The sequence below is a fragment of the Labrus mixtus genome, chromosome 3, assembly GCF_963584025.1.
Source record: "Labrus mixtus chromosome 3, fLabMix1.1, whole genome shotgun sequence".
Classification (NCBI taxonomy): domain Eukaryota; kingdom Metazoa; phylum Chordata; class Actinopteri; order Labriformes; family Labridae; genus Labrus; species Labrus mixtus.
Genome location: NC_083614.1, coordinates 29,575,619 through 29,600,357, shown reverse-complemented (window position 1 = coordinate 29,600,357; position 24,739 = coordinate 29,575,619). Strand labels below are relative to the sequence as shown.

At 42.0% G+C, this 24,739-nt stretch overlaps 1 protein-coding gene across 1 annotated transcript in view; it reads left to right on the top strand.

Moving 5' to 3' along the window:
* Nucleotides 1-2,853: 2,853 nt before the first annotated feature.
* The window catches only part of LOC132970895 (ephrin type-B receptor 1-like), a 100,509-nt gene continuing 78,623 nt past the window's right edge, over nt 2,854-24,739 (top strand). Inside the window, exon 1 of the mRNA XM_061034527.1 lies at nt 2,854-3,192. Within this exon, the coding sequence (XP_060890510.1) occupies nt 3,099-3,192 (94 nt within the window). The 5' untranslated portion in view covers nt 2,854-3,098. The remainder of the gene's footprint in view (nt 3,193-24,739) is intronic.

Sequence of the window (24,739 nt, the reverse complement as noted above, 5' to 3'; positions counted from 1 at the left end):
GAGTCACTACAATTATTTTTGAACGATGCAGAAGTCACGTTTGATATCTCAAAGTTTGAATTTTATCTGTGGGTGTGTGTGACTGAGAGGGCCTGATCCGTACATCTGCCTGATGTCTTTTTTTTTTTTTTTTTTTTTTACATCCAATGTCTTGTTATTGTGAGTGATGTGGAAGTAAAGGGGAGAATAGGATCTAAATTTCACTGAGATGTGGGAGGACACATGTTGCGGCCTCAGTCTACCGCGCTGTCTGCGTCTAGACATGAAGAAGATTTATCGGAGCTCAGCACTCTTCCCGAGCTGTCTGTCCAAAATCAGAGTTTGCTCAACACTCTTGAGTCCCCCCCGGGTGAGACTTTCTACTGAACCTAAGCCCACACAACTTCTGCTGCACAAAAATAGGAGATGCAATTTTAAAGTTGTACAGTCATTTTAATGCTTATGAGGCAGGTTAGCCGGTTTATAATCAATTTCAGGGTTGAGTCATGAAACAGACTCATGGATGATGTGTTTTTCTATATAATTTGAAATGATTCAAACTGCTTTCTGATGAGACACATGTTCTCTCTCTTTGCCTTTAACCCACACAAAACCTGTCTTTAAGATACCATTATGTACAAGAGGCATTAGCCACTAAAGAGAGGTTATTCTTGGAGAGGTACACCTTATATAGTGTCCTAAAGAAAGTTGAAAAGTCATGTTGAGGGGGTGACAAAGGGGCTATCTGGGCTGGAGATCGTTGTGTTACAGCAGTTGTCTGTGTTGTCTTGTTGCTGAGCAGTACTTTGCCCTTTTTTTTTTCAGACAGCGTAAGAGTCTGAAAGCGGCAGGTGATGAAGAGAAAAGGACAGAAACTTCAAGAGTAAATTGATCCAAAGGCCATCAGGGACTGAAATGTATCTGACCTTTATTGTTCTGCAACACTGACTGCAGTCTTGATGCTGTGGCTGTCATTAAAACTTTTGCAATAGATTTGTTGCTAAAACAACTTTTTTAAGCACTGCCTGTTGAGTCATTGCTTCAGAACAAAGCCACCAAGGAAATACCACTCCAACCTATTCCCTCCTGATACCAATATCAATAGATGTTAGATTCTTATAGATTCTAGGATATAGGATACCATGCAATAGGAAACGATACACTTTATTGTCACATTGGGGACATTTGTCCGGGACTTAAGTGCTGCACACATTCAGCTGCCTACACAGTAGCATCAATAAATAGTCAAACAACAAAAAGGTACATGGTAATAAACAAGTGAAGGCAATAAAGACAGCAGGAGGAAAAGAGCTGTGGTCAGACAACTAAACTCATCCAACAACAATTACGGGAATTATGGGTAATTGTTTTTTTTTTTTCTTCTTCTAGTTGGTCAACACTTCCCTCCTCCCACCGTCCTGACCTCTGAAATATCTCTCTCTAAGATCTAATGACAGAAGCTTCTTAGTTTGTGGTTCTATACCAAAAGTTTATAATTTCAAGGTTAAAGCAACAATATGTTCCTTTTTTAAATCTCGCTCTAATAGTACAACAGAGCGTCCCATGTCCACAGATCGTCCCATGTTGCCTACTTATAGCACCGTGTACGTTTGGCAGTGGGCCCTGGTTCTCTCGGGAGAAGTGCTTTCGGCTTTGTTGCACTAGTCAGTTTGCCCGTCTCTTTGAGTTCAGTTTGAATCAGTTATTTAATGCTATAAAAAAGGGGTTTGTAGTGTCATGATTGACAGCTCTGTTGACAAGTGCAGCTCTGCATACACAGTATAAGCAGCAGAGGAGGAACGACATAACGAACACAAACAAAAAAGTCAGGGAACTTTCTATATCCATGAATCTCCGCTTCAAACAGACCGAAGTCTACTGTTGGCCATGCAGACCTGAGGGATCTTTGGCTGCTATATCAGAAAGTTCAATGTGTGTTTTGATCAACAGAAGGGTAAGGATGTTAACACCACGGCTCCTCCAGCTGATCCCATACTGTGCAGGCTCTGGCTCCAAATGCTCAGTACGTCAGCGCCCATATAGGGGTTGTTTTTTTTGGCTTCACTTTTATACAGCTGTAGGAGGTGGAGACGAGTTGTCCATCTTTAAATACAGGCAGTGGCCGATTCCATGGTGGCCTGTCAACCAGGACTGAGGTGATTATCTATCTTGTTGTCAAAAATAAAGTCACAGAACAAAATGCTGGACTTGTTTAGGTTGCAAGGGGGGATCTACAACTAAAAAGTGTTTCCATAGGCTCATCTCTATCAGTCTATCTTTGAGTCAGCATCTGTTCAGTTTACCACGTCGGTAACAGATTGCATCCTTGCAACAAAGTAGAGCACGCGCAGAAGAAGAATGGTGTTATTTGCGGGGTTTTGTCTGAGGGGATGGGTGTAAATATCCAATATCCCAAAGTGAAAATAAGCATAGTAGTTTTCAAATTTCCTGAATCACTAGATAACTTTTCTATTTACATTTGGATTAAGACTTGGTGGAAGATGAAGAACCATTCAGCTGTTACACATTATGTGACAAAGCTTTAGGATCTTCAAAATAGAGGCTTAACTCCCATCTCACCCTGATACATTGAGGCGAGAGCTCCTGACACCTGTTCCATCCCCTGAAGATAACAGAAACCACCAGCCACTTTCTGATTAGGGCGATCAGTTCGGATGCTGTGCTGAAGAATGACCGCTGGGTGTCACTGTCCCCGCACAAAGCACAGGCTGGGCGTAAGGGGGGCGGGTGGGGTATCGGACCCATTGGGCATTCAGCTTGGGTCAGGCTGATGAAAGGATGGGTGATTGGTTTACGATCCGCCACACTCGCTCCTGATTGGACAGAAAGGTGTGAGAGAGAGAAAAATGCACTGAGAGGGAGAGAGAGAGAGAGAGAGAGAGAGAGAGAGTGTGAGATCTACCAGCAGTGTGTCCGCTTCAGTCCCCGTTGACTCTGCCGGTGCTGCACTTGTCAAACACACACACACACACACACACACACACACACATACATACACACACACACACTCTGAAGGCTGAGATGTGACTGTGACGCCAGAGGAATACAGCGTGTTTCTGTTTCTGTGGGATTTTTCTTTCTTTCTGTCAGCTCGGATAATGGGAGAGGACAGACGGGGAGACATGTGGACCATGCCGGCCACTCTGGCTGCGTTGCTCCTCTGTGTGATTACTTCTGTCTGCGCGGTGGAAGGTAGGTGTGCGGAGAGGGTTTTCCCAGTGTTTCAGATGGTGCAATGTGAAGAGTTAATGTATGCACTAACTGTGATTAAAAGCTGCACTGTCTGAGCTTTTCATTTAAAGACTTGCAAAATAGACGTATGGCTGTATTTCGTCCCTGTAGCCTGCACCTCTTAAAACACTGAAATGTGATTTCTTTTTGTTTATTGCTTGAGGATTTATCACAAGAAGTTTAGCGGGGTGTGTTCCGGGTTTCATTTAAAGATGTCAGGTAGCAGTGGGATTTTGGGGACAGTGCAGGAGTGTGACTGTGCTTCATTGGAGGTTGAAGAACTCATTGCACTTTTGTTGAAAACAACATGAAGGAGAAGAAAGTGTAATGCATGCTTTTAAAATCTTGCATTTCCATATTTATACAGTTATGCTTCATTAAAACAGAATGAAAATAGTCCCTTTTTAAAAAAAAAAAAATCTGAATGGCTTAAAATGTATACAAAATGCTACAAGGTAAGAACAAATCTGCTTTTCAATGCCGCTTTTCTATAAGTGTTCAATGTGAGAGGCTTATGTTTAGTCATGCTCTGTTATTCCTGTTGCATTCTGGGGTTTTACATATCTTTGACAGTGTAGGAATGCCTCTTTGAAGCTTCAAGATCTCAATGTGTCACAGACATTTGTAACATAAGCAATACGCATTTGTAGAATGGCAAAAGAACCCTGGGTGCTATGAATTCAACTCCTCCTCGACTAAAAATGCAGTTTTTTTTTTTTTGTACATTGTCACAATCATCCGTAATGTTCTTGCTTTGAAAACAGTCTTCTGATGAATCTAAAAGGCATGAAATACATGCAAAGTACTACCAAGCATGGACTAATCTTAATTCCGATGCCTTTTTGCTTGATTGTACGTAATTGTATCACATTAGGTGCTTCAATTAGGTGCGCACAAATAATCTTTCTGCACTAAGTGGCAGGTAATGTTCCCAAATATGAATCCAAACATTGCTGCGTTTCTCTATTTCCATTAACACACGCTGCAGCTCTCTTGAAGCAGAAGCGAAGTGAAGCGTGATTAAAGCTCACAGGTGCAGTCACTCCATGTATCTGCTTCCTCCTCCCAAACATCACCTCCTGCATCTCCTGCTGTTGTGTCCCCCCTGTGAAGCATCATCTCCCCCCGTCTCCTTCTCAAACATCACCTTCTGACCCTTTTCACACTTGCACCTCCTGTTTCTTCTTCTCTTCAAGCATCTCCCACCATCACTTGCTTCCCTCCAAGCTTCATTTTGCACCTGCTGCTCCTCCTTCTGCTTCCTGCTCCTTCTCTTTCTCCTGCTCCTCTCAGAGCATCACTGCTTCTCACCAAACAAGACCTCCTGCTTCTCATACAAAACCTTGTGATGTGTCTCTCTCCTTCTGCTCTGTACTGTGTTGTGGCTGCTGCTGCTTCTTCTTCTTCTTCCTTTGTATCACCTCCTGCTGCTCCTGTTGCTCCTTTCCAAGCACTGAACTCAACTCCTGCTCGTCAGCTACATCCTCTTTCTCAAAGATTCACCTGCTCCACTTCCTCCTAACCGAGACTGACATCCTGCTTCTTCTTTTGCTCCTCCTTGAAGACTGAAAACGTGTTCCTCTACACATGTCACCTCCTGCTGCTCCTCCTTATGAAGCCTTTAGGCCCTGACTCACCAAGGAGTCAGGGCAATTGGACAATCAGAGAGCGGTCATCGCCCTAGTTTTTTTTTGTGTGACCGGCTCCGTTGCTTCCCGTCGGCCCCTGTCGGCCATTTTTCTGCCATTTTTCAGCCAATTCAGAATCTCTCTTGATTGGCTGTTCGGAGGTTTCATTTATCTCCATCTATTTCCGTTTCTCCTTATTTATTGCCGCCGCCTCTTCTTGTCTTTTTCCACTAAAAGATCAAGGGTCAGAGCCATTTTTCGACTTTTTATCAGACATTATTCTCGATTAGTAGGCTACCTTTAATACGATTGGTGCGCGACAGCGGTGTGAAAATGTTCTTCTCGTATCATGACAACGGACTACCGCCACCTGCTGGCATGGAGAGTTATTTCCTCTCATGTTCTTTGCCGTCTGGATGGTGTGTCAGGACCTTTAAATTGATACTCTTCCATATTTATCACTTATTGATGTTGCTAGCTTCCCCTCCAAAGCAAAGCATATCAATGCTCCTGCACCTCCTGCTTTAGTATTTCTTAGATTGTTGCTGCTCCTTCCTGCATCACCTCCTGTTGCTCGACTCCACCCTTGCTCTTTTCATACTCCTCTTACTTCACTCTGCTCCTTTTTGAGCATCACTTCCTTATTTCACGTCTCCTTCTTAATCTCCTCGTGACAGTCATGTTGCTCCTCGCCAAGAATCAGCCCTTGTTCTTCCGCAGATATCACCTCCCGCTGCTCCTCTTCATAATCTCTTACTGTTACTACTCCATGCTAAGCATTACCCATTCCTCTCCAGGCGCCAACGACTGTTTCTCCCCCTGCTCCACCCCAAGACTCACCATGTGTTCCTTCACAAATATCACCTCCTGCTGCTCCTCTTTATCATCTCATGATGTTGGTTCTCCTTTGTAATTGATCCTACTGCTTTTCCTTCATTCCTTACTGAGCTGCTTTCAACACATTTATTAAAGCTTCTCCTGCTCCTGAATCATCTCCTTCTAGGTCCTTCTTCCCATAGATGCACCTCCTATTTTACCCTATACCTGGCCATTTGTCACCTCCTGCTGCTCCTTTTTTTTAAATAATCTCTTCATGCTGTTTCTCCTCCCTGTTGCGCAGTCCAATGTACACATTGAGCATCCAAAGCATTAGTTACTGTTGACCCCGCTCTCTATCCAACAAGCCTCATTTCCTCTTTGCTCTATACCTGCTGCTCCTTCTACACCGCTCCTGTTGCTCCTTCTACTCCTCTGACATCTCTCAATGGTACCAATCTTTCTTCTACTCCTCGCAGAGAACATCTTCCCCTACCTCAACATCAACTCCTCTCCTTCCTTTGTTCCCTCCCAAAGAAATTGACATGTGCTTCTTCACAAATATCACCGCCTTCTGCTCCTCTCTCTTCTCTGAATGTTGTCACTCCTACTGATACTTTGTGGTTCTTCCAAAGCACTGCTTTTAGTCGGCCCCATGCGCCCCAAAACATCTCCTCCTTAACCTTCCTCCTCAAAGGCATCGCTTACTCTTTCTTCCTTTTGCCACTCCTTGCTTCTTCTCCTCCCAAAACGTCATCTAACGTTTCTCCCTTAGCGCCTTTCCCAAGTATTCCCACCTTGTTCTTGCACAACTATCAACTCCCAGTGCTCCTCTTCATCCTCTCTAAACGTTGCCACTCCTTCCAATTCTCCCCAAACATGTCCTCCTCTTTGCTCCTCCACCAGCTTGCTCTCTCCTACACCGTTCCTGCTTCATTCCTTGCTCCTACGTTTGTTTCATCATCTTTCTGTTCTTCCTGTTACTCCCCCCTCCTCAAACATCTTCCTAGCTCACCAAAAAGCAACACCCATGGTTTCTCCCTTTCACCTCCTCCTCATGCTGTATTTCTTTCTCCTACTTCTCCTGCGACAACTGCCAAATGATACCCATGTCGCCTACTTTCTGATCTTTCTTCTACCCCTCCCAAAAATATCTCCTATTCTGTCCCCCTTTTCTCTTCCTCTTCTTATTCTCTTTCATCTTTTCTAAGCTCCTTTGAACAAACGCGTCCACCTCCTTTTTGCATGCGTCTCTCCTCTCGCTGCTGCAGCATCCACAGTCTGCCTCTCCTCCCATGTCCTTTACAGCGTCTCCTCCTGCTCCTCCTTCTGCTGCTGCTGAGTCTTCTATCCCTTATGGAAGCGCTAGATTAGTCTGCTGCTGTGTTTTAATGGTGCGCGTAATGACGGGCTCCGTAGTGAGGCGCCCCCATTATGACACATGTAAATGTGTTGAAGGGCAGGTCTATTTTTGATTAAAGCGAACCCTGCATGTGTGTGTGTGTGTGTGTGTGTGTGTGTGTGTGTGTGTGTGTGTGGGTGTGTGTGTGTGTGTGTGTGTGTGTGTGTGTGTGTGTGTGTACACAGGAGACAGAGAGGTAGGAGGTGAGTATAGAGAGGGGAGACAAACAGGTACAGTGTGGGTGTGAGGTTGTTTTGTGGTCATGGTGGTCTTTTCATGCTAAGTAGGTGCTTAATGAACTGATGTATTAGCTGATCTGAGCCTGTTGGTGTAAAACAGATCCACGGTTCTTTCCTCTGTGCTGTGTTCACGTTGTAACCTCTACTTTGAAAACTTTTCAGAGTTTATTTATGTGAAGGTCGACTGAAATGAGCACTGAGCCAATAAGTGGTTGATTAAAGCTGTAACAGATAGAACTTTATTCTTCCTGAAGGTAATCTTTGTGCCAGATTTCTCCAAAACGACATCACAGTTTAATAAGATTAACTCGACAGAGTATCAAAATCAAGTATTTAAAATATCAAATGTTCAAATTTCCAAAAGGAGTGTTAAAAGCCCTTTAAAGGTTGTCCATCTCGTGGTGCTGGTGGCCTGGTGGCTGTGTTGGGTCGTGGGTTCGAGTCCGACCTCAGCCCTCTGCTGCATGTCGTCCCTATCTGATAAAGACTAAAAGGCCAAAAAAACATCTTAAAAAAAAAAAAAAGTTGTCCTTTTCATTAAGGCACAAGAGCTTGTGCTTATTTGGAATTCAAGTTCATGGTACAAGGTTGTCTTTATTATCCCTGTGAGACACTATTTTGTTTTGCAGTCAGCAGTAAAATCATGAATACAGCCAGCATACAACATAAGAAGGACACTAAGAAGTAAAAGTCCAATAAGTGGAATAGATAAAAAGCAGATGACAAAGCAACACTATAAGTGGTTTAAAAAGGCCATGGCAGCAGGGACAAACTCATTCCTTAGTCTCTTTGTCCTACATGCCGGCACGGCAGGCTGAAATCTGCAGCTGGATGGTGGCATCTTAAACTCCATGAACAAAGGATGACTGAGATCTGTCTGGGTTGAATGAGCCTTCTTCAAAGTCTTTACTTTGTACACTTTTTAAGCAGATTGGGATTTTCTGGCTCAACTTCACCAACTATCAAAGTGCATGAAGAGTGAAATGCTTGAAGAGGTCAAACAGGCTCCAGCAACACTTCACACTGATGAAGATCAACTTCATTAACAAATTAGACGGACGCGTTTTGGACGCCCCTGATGAAGGCCACAAGCCAAAACGCTTCGGTCTAATTTGTTAATAAAATGTGTTGCTGGAGCTTTTTGACCTCTATAAACATTTTAAGGTCAGAAAGGTCCTCTGGGATTAACTGTAATAATATGATGGTGAACATAGTGACATAATGAAGCTAATTATTGGATTGTAAAAATGCAAATATTCTTTAAGCATGTGCTTATGTATTGAAAAATATCTAGTATATAATGTTTTGTAAAGCTCCCTGTAGCGTTCAATGATTAGGAATGGAAAAAAAAAACTGCAATCAGGTTTATACTGATAAATAATGATTAACTAGTAATGACAACAGTTTGAACTCTGTCATCATCGTCACACTATCCTCATGAAGCTGGCTCGTCTAAAATACACAGCTTGCTTAGATTCTTGTTTTGTATTTGAGTATTTTTTATACATACACATATTTAATTTCAAGTACATCAGTTTAAAGTCCCTGTTAATAAGTTGACCACCATCCTGTTAAAGTTTGTACACAGAAAAATGTGTTGTTCAAAAAGAGTCCTTCAGAAGCTTTTACAAAGCTTAACGTCATGAGGTCTTTTTTTTTACGAGAGATCAGAGGTAACAAAATGTTGTCAGGATACTGAAAAAAAGGTTTGCTATCACGGACAAAAATATAAAGAATACATCACTCAGACTATAACTGTTTCCTGTCATCTATGTAGCCTAAAATGGCTGCACTAATACTCTGACCTCACATTCCCTCAGGTGTCACAGCTTTTTCGCAGAGACCAAATTGCAGCACTGTAATCCAGCGTTTGACCCTGTAATTTTGAAAGTCAATACAAACCCTGACCCAGCGGATATTGTTAGGTGTAAGTGCTACATATCCCACAAACAAGAGCCTGCGGGAGGGATGGCAAAGTCATCTGTGTGTGTGAACCAAACGCTCCGTCAGCAGCAGCAGCAGCAGCAGAAGCAGGCTGTCGCTGAAATTGCTGATTTGTGTCAGCGTCGAGTGTTTTGACTTTTGACTTTTTCATGCAAGATTTGCTGCTGTCGTTGGAGCCCAATTTAGAAAACTCAAGTTTGCCCTTCTACAGGCGGGGGTCCACATACAAAATGTGCATATGATTACCATGCACATATTATTTCTGCTCCTACACATACACTATTTCCGTCCTATCCCCCCGGAGGAGCGTGAAAACATACATGCCCGATCTGTCAATTGGTGGGAATGCTAAAGGTTAAACATCTCAGATCCTGCTTTAGATGCTGGTAGTAACATGACAAGCTGTAATTTGTGTCTTTGTTCAGTGCATGTTCTTGTGCAACAAATGAACAGATGATCCACTTGGGGAAACGTATCAAACACTTATTGCAAACCGATATGCAGATGACACTCTGCTCTACCACACACACACATACCAACACGCCCAGCTGTACCCTGCTCCATGCTCTCTCTGCCAGCTCATGTTTTAAAGATGTGGTTGCTGTATGCATCTGGTGACAGGTTATCAATGTGACAGACAGATAGTTGAACTGGGGAAAAGTAGCAGCATGGAGGAGGATCCGTCGCACCAGTCTGGAGGCTTTTACACCATTGTTTCCCAGTCTATTTCTCTCCAGGGCGTTCCTTCAGAATAAAATATTTATCTCCACATAAAATTGAATTGTTTCAGAATAAATTTGGTTTGCCTGCTCCTTCAGGTGCTTGGAACCTGTGGGAATATTTACCTTTTGCAGAGAGACTCTGAGTCCTTGGTTTTTGGGGGGGCTGTATTTCCCACAGCGAATTGGGCATCAAGAGGCAATTTCAGATCAGTCAGCCTCCGTATACCCACAGGCTATCAGACTTCAATATCACAGTTTTCAGTTGTTCAGGAAGTCATCTCCGGCAAAACACAGTCAATGTTTACTGAGATGTGATTAAGAAGTTCTGTTGGTGTGAAAAATATATCCTAATCTATGAATTTTCACACCCTGCCTGTGAATTTTCACACAACTCAACAATCCGACTTTTGCCACTGTTTTATACCAAATGTTTTGGTCACAAAGTACTCTTTGCAAATCACCTGCAAAGATGCAATTCTTCAAAGGTCTCTTACTGCTTTACAGCTTGAGACATACTGTATTTTCTATTCAGAGCTGTGTTTGGGGAGAGGGGAGATGTCCCTTCAATGCATAGACCAGACAATAAAATATTCAAACTGTTTGGGTATGCTAGGTCTGTCTGGCTCGGTCTTATTCATTTTTAATTGTTCCATAATTTAACAGCTCAAGAGGTTGAAAACTAAATATCTTTTGACCTCATTTTTCTCTCTGACTTTGTCCACCCTGAGCCCAACTCTGGGCTCCGTCATGGCTTAAGCAAAACCAGTAATGGGCAGCAGAATTGAATAGTGACTTATATTTTTGGGTATTTGATGCTAATATGTGTTAGTACATTCACTGTAAACCTTTGGCCAGTCTGTGGCAATAGAATAGGCTACAAACAAAACATTTATCATCATTCCATGTAGTCACTATTTGTATAATGTTTTGCCAACAGTTGCAATACATCCATGCAATACTTAGCCAATATGTAGCAACATTAGCATTAGGGTTGGGCAGTATATTTTATGCATACTTTTATGGATACTACTCTTAAATATTTGGTGCAAAAATCAGGACACGACTTAAAAGATGGCTGAATGTAAAGGTCTCATGAGAGGATTATGTTTACTGCTTTAACACCTGAATTCAGTACTTTCCATCGAATTGAACCTAATTCACAAACCTCACATAAAAGCCGAACATGAAATTTATATGTACGAACATTTCTAATTTTAAAATTACTGCATTCTAAGTAGATTCACAGTTTGAATAACACTGTAAACTGTGATTATGCTTTACAAACTCTTACTGTTTTACCTTGTGTGTAACAGTTAATTAGGCTGTTAATATGTAATAGTTTACGCTCTGTGCCGTACGTCTTGACCTCTATCACACTTAAAATGTAAAATCATTGAAGTGTGGTTATCATTTTACTGAAACCAAACACATCAGGAAGCTGAATAAGAAGACTATAAAGACACATTGCTTTCCCCCCCGGCTGAGCTGTTAATGGGAAAACAGATAGGAGCAGAGTTTGTCCATTAGCTTAACTGGTCTTTTGATCCTGACCAATAACATACAGGTTCTTGATACCCATTCTTAATTCACATTTCTTTAAACTTGAGCATCTGCTCGTTCTTAGTCTAACTGTAACTGTTGTTTAAGCTTGGTTTTGGTCTCCACCAGCTCCTGACGGATATATTTTGCTAATAGGCTTCAAAATGCTCTACATACTGTCTTCATGATATTTTTGCATTGGCAACATTTGCCTGTTGGAAATGAGATTGAGAGCAGGGAGAGTGATAAGAAATACCCAAAAGAAACCAAAACTTTTAGATTTAGAAATTTTAGTAGAACTGAGGGTAAATATGAGATACTGTTAAATGTGGAAAATATGTTTGCATTCAACAGGACAAATAAAATGTGACTAAAAGTACAAGTGGTGCATGCTGTTTACAACCCTGTACGTGAATGTGTCATTCACACAGTCAATCAACACGTGAACCACTTTCGTTCAAATCATTTACCTACATTCACTATTTTCTCCTCCACAGCTGCCATGTCTTGACATGTTTAAGAGCATTAATTGATTTTAGCTGCAGAGAGAAGCAGAAGGCTTGCAAATTATGAAACACTTCACCACCCAAACTCCTCAGGTTATTTGCATAACAAACCGGTCTAAATAGATTATATTTCCCGGATATGAAACTATAATTGATACCGTTAGAGAATAGAGCTCTGGTGGGCATAAGAGACATAAAAGAATCCTTTGTTTTCACCTAAAATTTCCCCCTTCCCTTCACTCGGGGTCCATTATTCTGTCACTTTAACTAATTTGCAGCTCAAAGAGTCACATCAATACAGCCGTGTGTTAGACAGACGTCAATGGCATGCTATTTAAGTCCTCCTGTCCTCTGCTATTCAACATGCAAGGTAAGCTGTAGCATCAATTACCCTTCGTTTCAGGCAAAGGCAAAACAATTTCTCTACACTCTAGACTCCACCAATAAAATACACCTTCATTTATCTTGACCTCAGGCCTCTCATGACAAATACACCTACGAGGAAAGAGAGAATCTGAATGTATTTGTAGCTTTTGAATGCAAATCGGGCATAGAGAGAAGCAGCGATTGTTCTTGATTGCTGTCGTTTTCCTTTAGTGATGGCTCAGCAGCAGCATTATTCCACTTCAGGAACATAAGTCAATGTTTCCATTCCGTTCATCAAGAGAATTTTTTAGTGACTTTTTGAAGCATGATTCAAAAAAATGGAGGCAAATGAGGCATGTTTGCATCAAAGTGTTTAAAGCAGCTAAAGCAGGCTCCGGGCAGAAGTTGGCGGAGCTTATAAAAAATGTATTTTATCTGCCAGTTAATGGAGCAGAAGAAGACAAGCTGGCAACCAAAAGACAAAAGAAGTCACCTGGGCATTCTTTGGTACCTGTTGATGCCTCTGTTGGTTTTCAGTTTCTTCTTTTATTGTTTACTGGCCACTTACAAAAAGCTTTTAAGGCGCTTTAATCAGTGTTTGGGAGTAGATTATTACAGAATAAGGCCACAAGTTCGTTGTCATTATTTAATTTTATATCTGACAAGTGGTGTTAAGGATCGCAGATACAGTCCAAAACTTTGATTGGTTTAAAGATCGACATACTAGTAAAACATGTTATTAGCGTTCATTGCACTGGTTTGGGACTTGCTAGTTTGGCATTGGGGGTGAAGCTATGCGGTAACTCTGAATTAAACGAGGAAAAATGCTTTGCCTGGCGACGAAAATCATCCTGTTTTCATCTTGTTTTTGATTAGCTGCCTAGCCGGCCACTTTCAGCCTACAAACCAGTTGGCAGTAGAATCATTGAACCCCTAAGTGTCAAATTAGGACAAGTCATTTGGAGTGCAGTGTACATTTACTGGGTCTAGTGTTTAGTGGCAATAGCTAGCTGTGATTCAATAATACTACTTCTTTTACACTTTTGACAGAATTTGTAAAACCGTGCTGTCTTTTTCTAATTTCACTCTTGTGAAACAGAACATGTGCTGTGCGAGTTAGGATCCTTTTACTTTATCTAAAAGCATCTTTTCTGGGGCTGAGTAGTGCACGCTAATTATCTTACGTTAAGTCATTTTAGCAGCAAATCAGAGTACAGCACTAGAAGTTCTCATTCTATTGTGCTCTTTTCTCCTCTATTCTCCTGCATGCTGCATACTGCGCCTCTGAGCCTCCAAACCTGTATAGCTCAGCATATGATTGAGCATAATGGCCCATTATTTATTTGCTGGTTGAGAGTGGGCCCTCTGCCAGCCTCTTCAGGACTCCCGCCGTGGGCATATGGTATCTCATGGATAGCCGTGCTGGATATAAAGGACTGTGTCACTGCTGGAGCAAAAGAAAATAAGGGAAGAGGACATAATGGGAGAGAGAATTGCACTGAGGGAGGGAGGGGGGGGGGAATATAAATGTGGATATAGGTTTATTGTGTCCACAAACTAGGGCTGTATTATTTTCAGTTTTGATGAATTTATATCAGGTTTTTAATAAATTGATTTAAGATCTAAAAATGTTCAAGTCTGTTACTCGGGTCCATAAATAATCCACATGAGCTTCGCTTAAAAAAACACAACAGCGTCCAATTCACAAACCAGAATGGGTGGCCTCACAAAGTTTGTAAAATAATATTTTTGGGGTTGGTGGACCTGTGCCATGGCATTGATAAGGGTTGTGGCGCCTTTATTTCAATTGGTTATGAAACAACTCTACCTTTGTTACGCATGATGCTATCTGTGGCCACCATTAGAGAATTTACAACGGTGTGTTTCTTTATGTAAGTGATCGAGGACAAAATCAACTGAGGGAATAAAATGTATCAAGAGATCATATGGAAATAGTTTGAGGGATCAGTTTGTGGTGGACATAATAACAACATGTTGGTCATTTAGTGAAAAACAAAACAGGCAACTCCTGAAAATGATTCATTCACACTAATATAAATTCCTCACATTTGAGAGAGGATTTAACCTGCAAATACAGAGGACTTCTTTCCTGGATAAAGGACATCAATTATTAACTTGATATCACAATGAGTCAGTGTGGATTTAAAAGCTAACAGTCTTACCCTTCTACCTGTGCAGTCCTTTGCTCTCGTTTCCCTGTCATGACCTTCCAGCTCGCGGTATGTTGACAAGGCGTCAGGTCTTCTAAAGCAGTGCCCGACTTCAGACTCACCAGATTTCATCCACACCAGCCTTTTACAGCCACAAACTTCTGTTCTGCGGGACGCTAAGCTGCTCTGCTGGAGCAGTCAGGCATTCAGGGGTTCTGCTCAGGACAAAGAGGGAAACTGACCGCAGTTGAGAGGAAGCTTATTGTTCGGGTCCGACACGTGTACTCTGAGTGTCGACTTTTGTCTGGCAGAATGTCACACACTTGAACTGTGCCCGTACCGTGACCCCACATTTCAGACTTGTGGATTCTTACTTCTATTCTTTTTTTTTCCATTTCCTCTCTAAATTCTCAATCTAAAGGGGGTCAAAGCAGAAACTAGGGCAGAAAGAACGTCAGGAGAGCGACGGGGGCAATTTAAGTTTGACAGTTTTACTCTGCGTGACAGCGGTTTTGATAGGAAATCTCCTGAGAGATGAAGAGAACAAAAAGGAACTGGAGGAGTACGGAAAAATGAGTTAAAGCAAGAAAAGATGTGAAGAAAGAGGCAACGAGCCCAGTGGTTAGCCTTCTGCAGTTTAATATATGGAGCAGCAAGCCAATAAGTGTCATGTCCCTCCCAACAGGGAGCCATTTTAACAAGCTCTAAGTGTTTGAGAGACTGTTAACAGGCTTGTAATCCAGCCCGGCAATGTTTGACTGCGGCGGGATTTAAATCATAACAGTGAAAACATACAAAAGGTACACACACGTAAGACAAATTCTGTAAGCCTATATCTACAAACATCTTGGTGTGAACCCGTTTGTCTGTAACTCTTGATTTATCCACTAAAATCATCTTAACTTATTGAAGAATATCCCAAAAATAAAGAGATGGCAGATGGTCTGTGCACCTTTAAGAAAAAGCTAAAGACCCAGTTGTTTCATGAACACCTGTGCTCTTAATGATATTGATGGTGATGATGTTTAGAATGTTTTTTTAATTGGCTTTTTGTACCTTTTATAGAGAGACCGGACGATAGTAGAGTCAGAAATCAGAGAGAGAAAGAGTTGTGAATGGTAAGCGGGAAAGGAGACACAGGTCTGATTTGAACCCAGGCCACCAGCTTGGAGGGCTGTAGCCTCCGTACGTGGGGTGCGCGCACTAACCGCTGCGACACCAGCGCTCCATTTTGGATGGTTTTGATGCTGATAAGCTGATTAGAGCTCTCAAGAGCGGCTGATGTTGTTGTTGATGACAATATATTAACTTTAATTATATATTTAAAAACAAGTGCACTGCCTGTCAGCACCCGTGTGTCCAGTCAGACTTAAAGCTGTTCTTTTGCACTTTACTGACATTGTTTCCTCTTCTATCGATCCTTGCTTGTCTTAACACTCTCTCAGACGTTCGTCACTTAAGATAAAAGCGTTTGCTAAATGAATTGTAGAATTGTGGTCATAAAGGATCCTGCTGGTCATGAGCCAGATTTAATCTTCACACAGCAAACATACTGTACGTCCTGCACTGTGTGCTTTGAGCCGCGGTCCACCCGCCTCTCAGCTCGAACACGTTTTCTTCATCCCAAAGAGAGAGACGGAGAATGAATATTTTATATGGGGTGCTGGTCTGAACCTCTGCTGCATTATCAAAAGTACACACACCGACCATCCTATATGGGTGTACTTGATTGCTCGTCTGACAAATCCTTTTTTCCTCTGGAACACCAGCAGCCTCTGAGTATACCCAAGTGAAAGCAGCGCTGCAACAGGGAAGTCTGGATGAGTTTAAATCAGTGTCACACAGTTAAACATTTACATATTTCTAGAAATAAAGTCTAAATAATACAAAAACAATTATGATTTTAAAGTTACTTGTGGTGAACATTACTGACACACTGCTGAACATTTTACCCGACACAGTTAAAGCTGCTGTTCGGTTAAATACCGACAGACATTTTTTATTTACTTCCCAAATGGCTGAAGGAGCTTAATCTGTATTAGCTCAACAAGCTAGCTCCAATACTATAACATTCCTGATACGTTATTCTAAGTTACTGTGTTTTGAAAGCCTTCGTATCATGAGGGTCAAAAGCTCGCAATCATGTTGCCCCCCGGTGATGCCGATATCTCTGTAGCTGTCCAGACAGGTGAGGGATGAATTTAAGAAACAAACGGCAGCAAATACAGAAATAGCAACTCAGAAGCCCATTAAAGAACCTGAGGAAAAATGAAATGAAGTGGTTGTATTTTGTCATTAATCATGATTAAAAAGGTGAAGAGTCAACAGGGCTGTCCAATTTAAAACATCCTGCACTCTGCCGTATTCCTGTGAATGTATTGTTACTACTTGAGGGGACTTTGGAAAGCCTCAGCAAAGAGTTATAGTCATTCTGGGACCAAATGTTTACTTCACCACTGACAAACTGCCCTTCAACACCCACAGTGAGAAAAAAAAGAAAAAAGGACAGCGGAGAAAGTGCAGAGGTGGAGAGAGGGAGGAGGAAAGCTCCGCGGAGATTCAGGGAGTAAAAGCAGGGTCGTATGCAGCTGTTGTGTTGCAGTCCTCAGGGTCGATTCCAGGAGGAGACGCTGCACATCGTTATGACAGCGCGTCAAACTGGGAGTGTAGCTGTGTATGTATCTGTTTGTGCACCTCTTTTTGTGGTGTGGTTGTGTGTGTGTGTGTGTGTTTAAGGTGCTCAAGCGAAGCAATGCAGTTGACTAGACACCAACACTTGACTTTGATGACCCTCACACACACACAAAAAGGCAGACAGTTTGCTCTAACAAACACAAAGTTAGCGACTTCAGAGCACAGACGATGGGCATCATACCCATCGGAGAGACATGGGCTACACTTACTGTATATCTGGACTTTCTAGTTTTCAGGCCATTCAAAGAGTTACACTACGGCCACACCTACCCCTTTACCTTTTACCCACACACTCATACTCTGATATTACAGTCGACCAGAATCCAGGCAACTGTGGCTCAGTGGTAGGGTCGGTTGTCTCTCAACTGGAGGGTCAGTGGTTCCAGCTCCCCCCCTCCCCCTGCTGCAACAGTGGTGTGTGAATGTGTTTTAATTGGATTAGTGATGGACCATTTACATACAGCAGCAGCCTCTGCCATCAGTGTGTGAATGTGTCCTGCTGTCTAAATAGCGCCAAAGTCCATTTAATATTTCACCATAGAAGTGCCCAACCTGCCAAACATGGACATACATTTAAACTCTAGTGCTTAAACAAAAAGCTTAGACAAAAGAAAAAGAAAGTCACCTGCAATAGATTCCTCAGACTAAAGGAAAAAGGGGGGCGTATCCTCCTGGTCTTAAAAGTGAAGCCAATTGGGGCGCTGGTGGTGCAGTGGTTTGTGTGCCCGTCCCATGTATGGAGGCTGTGGTCTTCCAGGCGGGCGGCCCGGGTTCAGGGTCCGACCTGTGGCTCCTTTCCCGCATGTCGTTCCCCACTCTCTCTCTCCCCCATTTCTGACTCTGTCCACTGTCCTGTCTTTCAAATGAAGGCACAAAAATAAACCTTTAAAAAAAGTGAAGCCAGTTAAAGGGCTTTGAACCTGCTTTGTTCATAATGGCCAGCAGGGGGCGACTTACTTTTTCTGTTTTCATTCTTTTGCCTCAGTAAAGAGGTAATTAGATAACATTTGAAGCCTTCGACTATTGTTCAGTCAGTAAAATCCACAGTGAAGCATGTCATGACAGAACAAAGATGGCAGCCACCATTGAAGTGGAAGTTGAGTTTCAAACCAATTTTGTGATATCGCAATGACTACATCCACTTGTTATACACAGTCAATGAGTAAAACAGACATAGAAGATACTTTTAAGATGAGAAGATTTGATTGACAGGTCAACTCCCACTGCAACCTTTCAATCTGGGTCGTGGAGGAGCATTGTGTCTCCACCTCCTCATCCAAAAAAAGGTCACTTCTGACTCACCGAACAAAAACAAAAAAGGCAACTGGCAAAATGCCTTCACAACAAAATCCTCCAACCAATGTATCTACTTCATGGCTGCATCCATCTCTGCAGTCTCTCCCTCCCTCGCCCCCCCCCAGTAACCGATCCTCCTCAGGTTTCTACCTCAAGGAGCAACGAGGTCCCCTCAGGGCCAAACATATCCCTCACATTGCTGAGATTGTTTAGGTATGCTTGGTGTACCTTTGCTTGCATGCAGAATTTACATAATCGTCCTCACCGGCTCAGAAAATAGCCGAGCCAGGTCACGGTAAAGATGACCTTTTGGTGAACTCGGGCCCACTGGAGTTTTTCAGCCCTCGCCTCGGTCTGATCCCTTCACCTCAGTGACAGAAATCTGATGGGATACTGAGCACAGAAATGGGTTTTGATGGAGTTTTTTTTTTTTTTCCATTTCTGTTCTGTGCCTGCACTTGATTGTGAAGCAGCTCTACAAAATGTGTGAAAGTGGCCTCTCACTGTTTAATTATGTAACGGGGGATTTAAAGTGGTACATGTTAAAGCTCTACATAAAGCAATCAAAAACAAGCACTTCAAAGTTCTGAACAAAAGGGAGTAAAATTCATTTATCGAGGGAGCCTGTTCAATTTGATTTACAAGTTCATTTATAAAACTGTTGATCTGACAGTCCCTATCCTCTTGAATTCTCTGGCTCTGCAAAACTTCTTTGCTTTTGCATATATACAATGTGCGAGTAATGCAATGATAAATTGTTAATAACATTGGAGTAATATGTTGTGATGCCTTAAATGTCTAAAATCCAAAAAGTAATCAATTCATATTTGGAGTTAACATCGGTGAATTAATGAGAAAGCACCAAGCTCTCACACATGATAATATTTATTTGTTGTATTTATTTTTTATTTGTTTACCAGGGACAACACATGTTGGCATTGTTACATCTAATTCAAGTGCAACAGATGCAATATAGGACTTCTAGCCATGGCTAGATTGGTTTAGCAACACTAAACCAATCCTAAAAACTGACGATCACAGTAGACTTAATGTAAACCGACGATGTATCTAATATGTTTGTATCTAGATGTATAATTTACATGACGTTTTTTTTTATCACAGCAGCACATACAGCAACAGTGCGGCAGCTTTCAGTAGCAGCTCATGCAGCGGTCTTTGACGTAACAGTCGGTGTTTCCACGGCAACGATAAACATGTTACTGTCATGGCGGCTGCCACGATAAGACACGTCCCGTTACAACTATAAAATTAAGTATTTCTCTGCCTTTGATTAAAGGGACACTTCACCCGTTGAAACATGAATCTGTATTGACATTGGGTCATATATGTAGTAGAAATGTGAAATACATTTTGAAGTTGGTGCCTTCTTGGCCGTGAAAAGGCAGAAAGTGTCTTTTTGGCTCATGTGGATGAAAGACACCAAATCCCAGAATGCACAGCACCGCAGGCCACTCCCACTAAGGTCCTCTAGTTCAGAATCAGAAATACTTTATTAATCCCAGAGGGAAATTCGATCGTTACAGTTTTTCCAAAATATACAATATAGCAGTAGAAATATAGTAATTAAAACATTTACAGACATATTTACTTCAACACATGAGGCCATTTCCTCAACTGATTCAGAGATTTCTTCCAGAATTCATCTTGGAAATTCTTGGCAGAAAACAGACTCTATGTCTGTGTCCATAGGCAAACAGTGAGCGCACCGACACTACCAGTCCGCCCCAGCTCGAGGCGGCCCCGGCTCCTCGTCCTCACCGCCCATCTCAGGGGGAAATGAGGGCGAGATGCACGACCATTCAAAAATACTACCAGGTTTCTAATGATACAAAGCATACAAATGGGTGAAGTATCCCTTTAACTGTTGGAAATGTTTGAGGTAATGTGAGTACTGAACAACAACAAAATATATCACAGGTAAGGTTAATACAATTCTACATCTTGTATGTTGAAAGGAGGATTTTTAATATTTTTTTTAATGTAGGGAACCGGCACTTTAAAGTGAGCGCATGTTATTTTGATTGATCAAATATACTTTAAAGATGCAAATTAGTTATATGTATTGATGTAGACATGACCTTCTATTGCTGCCTCCTCTCTGAGGTCATGCCAGCGGCCTCTTTGTGGTCTGCAGAGTGTCTGTCAGCGAGCGGGCTCCACACTGACATGACCGAGCGCCACACTGTGCGAGCATGTGTCTCTTAGCTGTGTCGCACATTCTGAGCTAGCATACGGTGTCTTGCTGAGCTAGCGGATGTCTTCCAGGCTGCAACATCTGTCGACAGATTGACCCGCTGATAGATGGAGTCTGTCAGGGGAGACGCAGCAGAGGCACGTTGGCATGCGTGGTCAGCTGATGTATCCCCCTCTTTCTCTCTGTGTTTGTTTCTGTCTTTCTTTTTTTGATGTCTCCAGGGAGACGAGCAGAGACACATGCCGACATGTGATAATCATGTGTGACTAATGGTCTGCTTTATTGCAATACAAATGAGATTGGAGGATTTCCGTTACACAGAATACTTGATACACAGAATCTGCTGGTTCTTAATTATTATCTCCTTATGTCTGTATGGTGGGGGATGGTAGACTGTTCCAACATGCTTTGCTTTGATTTGAAGATGTTGGACTATTGACTTGCTTCCAGGTCACCCTGTCCTAGTATACAATGTCAATAAAGAAAATTATATATTCACGCTCAAGTTACCTTGTCAGCCAGGGACATTTCACTCTGCTTCTTACTGCTGGATATTGACAATAAACCTGTCAACTCTTCTGTTTTTTCTCTTGTTGTTTGGCTTCTAAAAAAAAATCGATGTAGATTCACTGACCCTTAACGGAAGTTTGAAAACAGATCACTCAGTCTCTCTCCTCCTGTTTTCATTGTTCACCTTCATTTACAAACTGCACCATGTTTAAGTGTGAGCAGGCAGCCCAAAAGGCAACGAAAAAGGGAACAGAGGAGAGATTTAATGGTCTGATGGTTGATGTGTTTTGATTGTCAGCGTCTCATTATCTCTCTGTGCAGATAGCCAATCAGAATGTTTTTTTTTTCTCGATTGGCTATGGTTTCGTTTTATTATTCTCCTTTCAAATCTAGCTGTATTAGCCAGAATTGGGACAGCCATTGTCACACAGTTGGCAAAGACATGGCTTGTGATGGACCATATGTTGCTGGTGTCCGAGGTGCCAGATCTGCACCACCTGTGGGCCGTATGTCGTCGCTGTATTTGGGCCAAACCTTGTTTTCTATGTGGGTGGTTTTCTTATCATTCACCGTTAAACACGATGCTGTGTCATTAGCGAGCATTAAATACTTAATGCTTTGTGGATTCTTGGTCGGTGGCCCTGTATGGCAAGACCAACAGTCGAATAAGTAAACTAAGGAAAGAGTAAAATAATAAACCATGGAATCACAGCGTAGTAAGTTTAACACTGACACTGTTGGACCAATAGACACATAATATGAATTATTATCTCTTTAATTTATGGTAATGCCTGAGCACCTTGGGTAGATTATCTGGTGAAATTGCAGGCTACCTAAAAATCATTTGAATCCATAACTGTAGAAATGTGTAAATTATGACAGAAATTTTGCACAAATATTTCACTGAATGAAATAATTACATTATGCTGTATGTACAAGGGGTCAAAGAACAACTTCATTGTGACTATGAGGTTCTGCAAAAGCCACTTTTCTGACCTTCATTCAGTGCCGTTACTGAAGATCAGAAGGGGGAACTGTGACACATTATATCTAACAATAAGTTAAATACTGATTTGATGATGTGGGGTAAACACCTTGAAACTGTTTAGATTTAGAGATCTTCTGTGTGGCCTGGTTTCAGATTCAAGTGAAGCAATCAGGTTTTAAAACGTTTTGCTCTTTTTCAGAAACTTCCAAAACTGTAGCATGGCCTGCTGTCAATGGCTACGACTTATATACAAATATACTAAGAGATGGAGAGTCTCAGTGGCAACACAAACCTAAGTGGTTGGCAGAGGCCTTTATGACCAGAGCAGGATTTTTACTTGATTTGACTATTTAAAGGTACAGTATGTAGATTCCACCACCAGGGGGCTCTCAATCAATCCAACAACAACAAAAGATGACGTTGATGCTGGCGGGGAATTATGGGAGTTGTCTCTGCTAGTCCCCTGCGATGATAACGAACTCTGAGTTGACCGTAGTGAAGATGAACGTGCAAATCAAACCTCAGGAAGAGAATATGATTACCAACGATGACGTTTTTTTTATCACAGCGTCCAAAACCGAAAAAGTACGTCAGCTTTCAGAATCCTGCCTTTGCTTACTGAATTTAAAACTGGAGCACATTCAGAAAACAGATGATATGTTTCTCATACAAAGATACATAATCCCACACTGGAAATGTTTATTTTTATAGGGCTTACTTTTCTGTCTCCATCATACCTTCTCAATGCACTTACATAAACTCAAGAGGCTGTCACGCTGCTGTGGTGGGTGTATTCTTTGTGTAGACAGCGAGCTTGTCACACTTTGAGATGTAGTGGAGATGTTCGCAGACACACAATACACTCTGCGGCCCATTTCCTTTCACTTCAGTTCTTTTTCCATCAGACTTTTTTCTGATCGAAGTCACATCTAAAATTGTTTTTGACGCCCGACTTCGACGCATACCCTTGGCGGTCTAGAAATTATTGTCAGTTTACTCGTCAAAATGCAGAGAAAATATAAGATGGAAGTGTATTTACTTTAGATTGATTTGATGAAATATGTGTGGGATTAGGGCTTTGATGTTTGGGGCTCGGAGATTAAACATTTGCAGCTGCTGTGCCTCAATGTTTAGCTCTCAGTTCTGCCTCGACTGATTTACAGGCCCACTCATCTTTCATTTCTGACTGGCAGCTTGGAGACGCGCACTCTGAAAACATCAAAATTCTCCTGGTACTCTTGAAGCCCTGCTGGGTTTTGCCACATAGTTTTGTGAGTTGCATGACATTTAAAGTTGTGGTCTCATTTACATTCAACTCTCGATGTTATCCTTAAGGAAGTCAGTCTCCGACAATCAAACAGACGCTGGTTCAAGTTCACTTGAAGGGCATTACAAGCACATTATTATAAACCCATTAAAGTTGCCTTGTGTGATTCTAATCCAATACACGTTTTGTCAAATGAAACACACATCTCCTTACAGTCTGCTAGCTGGTGGTCTTTCTGAGACTGATGCAGTGTGTACAAAGTATCGGCATAGCAATATATTGTGTCCTGACTCGTGTAATACAAAAACCCTTACACCTGTGCCGAATATCAATATTGACTGACTGTATTTAATGAACAAAAATAAAGTGGTTTAAACAGATATCCAATGTGACTCACTGAATCACTACTTCAGCACTCCTCATGGTGGCACTTGACGTCGATGTAAGTGAATCAGTCAAAGATAACGAAGAAGAAGAAGACACCGAGATTATGACAGACATCGGTGAAAAGAAGTGAAGGGGCGGCTGTGGCTCAGTTGGTAGAGTCGGTTGTCATTCAACCGGAGGATTGGTGGTTTGATCCCCAGCTCCTTCAGCTACATGTCTGATGTGTCCTTGGGCAAGAAACGTAGCCCCAAGTTGCTCCCGCTGCTTTGTTGGCGGCGTATGAATGTGTGTGAATGGGACTAATAACTTCTGATGGTCTATAATAGCCACCTCTGCCGTGTGCGTGAATGGGTGTGAATGTGTAGGTTGGACCTGCAGTGTAAAGTCAGAAGACTAGAAAAGAGCTAAACAAGCTCAAGTCCATTTAGAGGAAGTAGTCTAGTGCTTTGTGTGCGCACCCCAAGGCTATAGTCCTCCACGAGGGCGGCCTAGGTTTATATCCCACTTGTGGCTCCTTTCCCACTTCTCATTCCCCACTCTCTCTCTCTCTCTCTCTCTCTCTCCCAGATTTCTGACTCTATCCACTACCCTATCTCTAAAATAAAGCCATAAACAGCCTAAAAATAAACCTTTAAAAAAAGGAGGTGAAACTGACACCTTGGAAATGTTGGATCAGGAGCTTTTTGAGACTGACCTTTACATAGTGACTACATTAAAATGATCTTAGCTGTAGTCCAATATGGACCATGCCTTTTTTTTTTTATTTCTTCAGTCAGATCACCAACATTATGAGTGGACCACATGAAATCACAAATACT